The 6,598-nt window shown below is 42.2% G+C and overlaps 1 protein-coding gene across 1 annotated transcript; it reads right to left on the minus strand.

Annotated features, from left to right (window-relative positions):
* Window positions 1-4,728: 4,728 nt before the first annotated feature.
* On the minus strand, window positions 4,729-6,108 carry LOC142377980 (nuclear factor 7, brain-like). The gene has a single exon (XM_075462316.1). The coding sequence runs from the start codon at window positions 6,106-6,108 to the stop codon at window positions 4,729-4,731; it is 1,380 nt and encodes a 459-aa protein (XP_075318431.1).
* Between the last annotated feature and the right edge of the window lie 490 nt (window positions 6,109-6,598).

Here is a 6,598-nt window from a genome sequence, read left to right on the forward strand (position 1 = left end):
GGCTTTATCAATGCTTTTAGAGCCTTTGGACAAACACCTGAAAGATAACATGTGTTAACAACATCCATGAGGTCTTAAATTAAGCAAAGTGGCGCACGTTGCTGAAGTCATCCCACTAGACTCATGTGTAGAAAGCTTCCTATAAGCCACCGATAGCCCCGAATAACAACAACACAGCAGCTATGAGCTTACAGTGCAATAGTAGTTTGATCAAATCTCATCTTTATTTTCCTGTTGTACTTTTACAGTGAGCGGAACGTTTTCATTAGCTAAAATGGAGACATTGATTGTTTGTCTAATGTTCAAGTTTGTAGAGGCAACAACTGTTTGCTCTGTGGAGAGGAAGCAAAGACAACAATAAGTCTCCTAAGATTTGAACAACCAGAATGAACAACCAGCAATAGTCAGCAATAATTATACAGTCTTTATCACATACCCATATTTGTTCAGAAAGTCCAAATTCCATCTTTAGTACAGAGCACGTTGGAAAATCAACCATATGACGTTAAACATTATTAGCTGAAGCAGTTCATGCAGTTCTGTTGTAAAACAGTTCAGGGAAACGAAGAGTAACACAACATATGAACGAAGAACCCAAATTTCCCATTACGCAAGATTTTTGTGAAAATGTGGCAAAGTCATTGCTTTGGTTGTGTTTAGGATCAAGAAGCAGCTGACTTGGTCATTAGCAAATATTAATTAATGTCCAATAACAGTTATTGATAATAAACTAAATGATTAGTGAAACTCTTCAATCATGTGGTACCACTGCCCACTGCCACAGGCAAGCGCTTATAACTATTTATAAATCTGGGACAGATATGAAAAATACAGAACAGACATAAAGGCTTTGAATCTGAGCTCTGACCTTCAGAACCAGCAACTATTACAGTAAAAAATACACAATAACTACAAACTAGAAAATTTCTGAAAAAATTTTGATGGGTGCCAATCTACTGCCCGCCCTATCAACAAACCCTTTACTTCACAGTCACATATATTACTTTAGTCACATATAAACTTTGAATGATGTCTCTGTGATGCCGTATGGCTGTTATGAGGCATCCAAAATAGGGCAGTTTTTGTCTCTTTAAGTGCTTTTCAATCTGCGAGGCCCAAAATGAAGAAGACAGGTCTGCTGAAAACAGTTATGTCATTTTTATCAAGGTCCTGTTTAAAATACAGCTTTTATGGCATTTTCAAAATACATTTTGGGGCCTCGTTAAGTGCTTTTCAATCAATTTTCCCATTGCATTTTGGAAATTGCAGGTCTGCTGAAGACATTTATGTCGTTTTTATCAAGGTCCTGTTTAAAATACAGCTTTTATGTCATTTTTTAAATGCTCGTTGAGCCCCAAAATGTTCTTGTTAAGTGCTTTTCAATCGATTTTCCCATTGCATTTTGGAAATTGCAGGTCTGCTGAAGACATTTATGTCATTTTTATCAAGGTCCTGTTTAAAATACAGTTTTTGTGGCATTTTCAAAATGCCCTCGTTAAGTGCATTTCAATGCATTTTCCCATTGCATTGTGGGTATTTTCAAAATTCCCCTCACTATCAGTTTAAAGGAGAAAAGCAGGTCAGATTTATAACATCAAGCTGTTATAACAGGGCATCCATCTTGGCTCCGCCCTCATAAGCAGTCTTGGAACAAAGCAGGCTAACAAGGCGTTGCTACGGATACGGCACCAGCTGCGGCTCGTGTGAGTTCCAACTGACATTTGTACACAGACTATGAGTTTTTAACTTTGGAGTTTTTTTTTGACTGCACTGTCGAACAAACGGTCGCTGTTCGAAAAGTAAAAGTAGTATCCGAATAATTCTTGAACCGTGAGCTTCACAAGAGATAGCAGAGGCCAGTGGTGCAATTTTTATTCGGCTACTATTTGTGGCTCGTTTTTTATGGCAGTTTTAAAATGAGTTTTCACATGAATTTCATGAGTGTAGCCGTTTATAATGGGCGGAATGCGAGCCGGAGGGTGGACTCTCTGTGCTCAGAGTCGATTTGTGAGAAATCTGTGAGGCAGAGCTCAATGAGTGTGACTTTGGGTGAAAGAGGACAAATATACCTACGTTTTGAAGTAAAATTTGTCCAAATCGGGCAGATATTTTGGACATGAGAGGCATTTGTTCGAGGAATTGGTGCAGTATCAAATTTTCAGTGAGGATTTAAGTGGGAGAAGCACCTCAGCCGAGCTTTACTCTTCCTAAAACGTAAACTACGATTGTGTCAAAGCTGTATAATGTATCAACAAACCCTTTTGTTCAGTTAAAGCCGAGAGTCTCCTGTCACATATAAACTTTGAATGATATCTGTGTGATGCTGTATAGCTGAGTTATGAGACCTCCAAAATAGGGTCGTTTTTGCGCCAACTTAAAAAAACTGCCCTATTTTTTCATTTTCAATGCATTTTCCCATCCACCATTTTCCTGTTTTTTCCGATTTTGCCAGAATTCCTTTCGACTAATGAGAGCCAAACGTCTTTGCACACCGATCGAGGTCGTTATTCACGCAGCAGTGTGCTTTTTATGCCGGTCGGACCATCGCTGCTAAACAAGTAGCGCGCCGAAATTCATGACGGAAACAAAAAAATAATTAGAGTCTGGCAACAGATTAGTATGTGTGTCTAATTCCTTCGGCATTGGCACCCATAATAACTTCTCCTTTAAGATAGCACAATCGAGTTTTTTTAAGTTAGCATGGTACCCTTTAATCAATGATACTTTTATCAATAAACACGATTGTCTTCAAAACACTATATACAACATATAGAAACAGTAAAAGACAGATAATCTTCGGGTGTATCACAGAAGAGGAAGAATCACTAAACAAAATGGTGGCTGTGGTCATTTGGTCGGTAAGGTCACAGGATGGTGGCTGGGACCACGTGTTAGCTGAAGAAGCTACAACAAAGGCGGACATGTAGTCCACATGTTGACTGAAGATGTTGGGCTCTTTGTCTCTGTAGACATGTGGGCCAGAATGTGCAAGCAACAGCAAGACGAAGGAAACCTTTACAGAGTGGGATGTTCAAATCACTGCTGGTTGGTCCAGTCCTGGTTAACAAAGACTTCAAATGTTAGCGTGTGATTCATGTTTAAGGTGCCAGGTGAACAAAGGACGATGGTTAGTTTGCATCCAAGATCATAGGAAACATTAACTTAACTCAACTGAACCTTACTGAGAGTGGAGCATTACTTCCTGTCTGTGATGAGTCATAAAAACATGTAAATTTACCTGGAACACAGTGAAAATACAGATTATTGATCGCTGCTGAGAACATGGATGTTAAACATATTAATGAACACGTTTGAAAATGTCAGCAACTAAAATTAAAGGTGAAGCTGCTGTCACAGCAAAACTAAACTTCAGTGGCCGTATTCACAAAGCTTCTTATCTTACCGCCACGAGCGCTCCTAACTCACGCTAAACATTTTACGTAGTAGTTTTAGTGATAAATCACTAAGAGTGATGCACCGTTGCTATGGGTTACGTCACTTCTCAGGCACAACTTTAGAAGCACTCAGGACGGTGATTGGTTGCTTGAGGGCAGGCGGTCTCGACGAAACTCTTACGCAACATCCCACAAACGAGAAACGAGCCCACTAAATCAACGAAAAACGAGGAAATAGCCAAGACTAAAAATTAACTCCTATCAAATAGTTATGTACGGTGCAGTTAGCAGAATACAGGCTATGATTATGACGTTAGAGAGAGAGGGAAAGCAAACAATACAAATGCTTCATTTGCATTAAATAAACGGGGTAATTCATTTGCACCCTGCAAATGATCAATTATCAATTATCCAATGAGTATATTTCCAGCATTTAAACCCTTTAAATTTCAGCCGTTCAAGTCCTCCTTCATGATGAGTGAAACAAGTGAAGACGCCGGCAAACGCAAGCGAAAGGCCTATTGGTCCCAGGAACAATTGTTCCTGCTGGCCCAGTTTGTGCTGCAGAGGGATTATTAAGGGGAATTCGGCTCTGGGGTTACCAGTAAAAAGAAGCGGGAGGCATGGATTGAGATCGGGTGTCAAGAGCCACGTCTTGCAGGGATCGCCACTGTCACCCAGCAAGTGACATTCAACTGGTACATGGTGACTCTCTAAAAGCTGCCTCAGACCACTCTCCATTGAAATACACGAATCGTGGGTAGATCCATGCCACTTTGCAACAACATCAAGAATGTTGAAATTTGCGTAAAAAACAACCTACATGTTGATGGAGTGGACTTTCTTTAGCACCGACCACACCAGGCATGCCTGCAATTGCCATAAAGTTGGCTTTGATTCTGTGTAGTTGCTGATTGTCCAAAGGAAACCGGATAAACTGTTGTATGATATGTGGTCCAGGGAGCGCGTGGATGGCACGGCTGACAGATGGTTGCCATATTCCTAAATCGTCAACATTGCAAAGTTGCATTTTTCCGGTTGCTAAATAGCTGGGGACGTTATTGCATCCCGCACTAATTCTACCACAAGTTCAATACCCTCACGATTTAGCCTATATCTCTTCATCAATTCGCCGTCCTCCATTTTCTCCAAAACATTTCGTCTCGCTGCATTTTCTGGTCTATAGGTCTTACTGAGTTAGGAGTCCTCTCGAGGACTTTTAAGCTCTCCTAGAGTTAGGAGCTACTTTTAGCCCTAAGATCCTTTGTGAATACGGTCAAAGATCAATACATCTAAAATGTTCATGTGAACTGTGTTCTTCATCCTGAACACATCAGATCTGTTCCACCGTCACTGAGACCTTCAGAGGTAAAATCTTAGCTTTATTCTTAGTTTCAAAATATGGAAACATCTTCTCAGTGAAAGTGTGTGTGATGGTGTGTATGTGTGTGTTTATATCAAGATCAGAGAACGTCAGCTTTCCTTTGTTCCAGTCCAGATTCACTCTGATCCTCCGGAGCTTCTTTGGTACTGACAGAAGAGTAAGTTCAGCTGGTGGTGACCATGCTCTGTATTCACCTTTATAGAGCACAATCATCCACAATCCAGTCAATATGTCTTCCTTCCTATCAGCAGACTCTGCTAACACACCAAGTCCCCAGGCTGTACTGTCTCCAACCTCGACATTCCAGCTGTGAGTCCCTGAGTTAAAGCCCTCAGAACTCAGAACATCCAATCCTATGAGCCTCTCTGGATTATCAGGAAGGTTCTGTTCCTCTTCTATACTCACAGCGGTCAGATCCTCAGACAGGATGAGCTTTGAATCAGCAGTGTTTGGGTCCATAATGAGAGGAGTGTAGGAGACCATGTCCTTCATCTTGTTCCAGATGTTGAAGGCCAGGTTGCCCAGGTGTTTGGCCTGGTCTATCAGAGCTCCTGCAGGCAGCTGTGGATCATCCAGCAGGGGGCAGCGCTGGACTCTTTGCACTGCAGCCTTGTAGTGGTTCAGGAATGAGACGCCTTCAGCTCTCAGCTCCTCCTCTGTGGCTCTGACTGTGTCTGAAAGAGCTGCCATTTCTCTGCTCAGAGCCTCCATCTTCTCCTTCATCATCCCACTCTTCTGCTGCTCTTCCTCCCTCAGTGCAGCCAGCCTGGCCTCCTCTTCCTCTGCTAAAAACTGCTGAAGCTTCTTAAACTGCTCCTTAATCTGCCTCTCTGTGTGTCGGGCCTGGACCTTAATGTGTTCTGCTGTTTGATCAAACTTCTCTGTAACTTTCTTCTGGAGCTCCAGTTTCTCCTTTAAGGGTTCCAGAGATTTCTGAAGTTCCTTCTTGTGTTGCTGTGCAGCTTCATCGATGGGTCTGAATCTGTGGTTGGAGTGTTTTTCTGAATCTCTGCAGATGATACAAACCGGCTGCTGATGGTCCAGACAGAAGAGTTTGAGTTTCTCAGAGTGCAGACTGCAGAGAGCCTCTGAAGCTCTGTGATCTCTGTCCTGTACGAAGGACTCACACAGATTCTTCAACACCAGGTTACAGAGTGGTTCTGTCACAGATATTTCCCTACAAACTGGACACCGTTGTGTTGGGTTCTCCTTCCACCAGCTCCTCAGACAGTCTCTACAGAAGCTGTGGCTACATGACAGAACAACAGGATCTCTGTAGATGTCATGACAGACCGAACAGCAGAAATCTTCCTCTGATCTGGAAGCCATTTAGTCTGTGAGTGAAGCTGAAAACAGCAGACAGAATACAGTCAGCCATGGCTCCCCTCCCAGCTCTACTGACTTCATCAAACTGACTGTTTGTGGTGTTTTTGGTCAAACTCACCTTCAGTGTGTGGAGTGTGAGCAGCTTGAAGTTTCCACTTCTCTCTCCTGCAGCTGGACTCGCTCAGAGGAAGCTGTGAGTTTGGTCTGAAGGTGAATCTGAACGTCTGTGTGTCTCTCTGTAGTGAAGAAGAATCTCTGACTGTTTCCTGCTCCGTCTCAGGTGAGCCGGGTGGAGCTTAAACCTGTTAGACCTGCTGCCTCACCTGTAACTAAGGTGTGTTTCATTCCATGCCTGCCAGCGGGATGACATTCATGACTTTATATGTACAGTTTAGAACAACAAACTTTATGAAGAATGTAAAACATTCAGTTGTGATGCAGTTCTGTCTTCATTACTTTACATTACATTACATTACGGTCAATTTTGCAGACG

The sequence above is a fragment of the Odontesthes bonariensis genome, chromosome 3 (assembly GCF_027942865.1).
Source record: "Odontesthes bonariensis isolate fOdoBon6 chromosome 3, fOdoBon6.hap1, whole genome shotgun sequence".
Classification (NCBI taxonomy): domain Eukaryota; kingdom Metazoa; phylum Chordata; class Actinopteri; order Atheriniformes; family Atherinopsidae; genus Odontesthes; species Odontesthes bonariensis.

Bases quoted from the DNA above. Each gene is read 5' to 3' on its own strand.
- LOC142377980 (XM_075462316.1), bottom strand. From the start codon at position 6,108: ATGGCTTCCAGATCAGAGGAAGATTTCTGCTGTTCGGTCTGTCATGAC.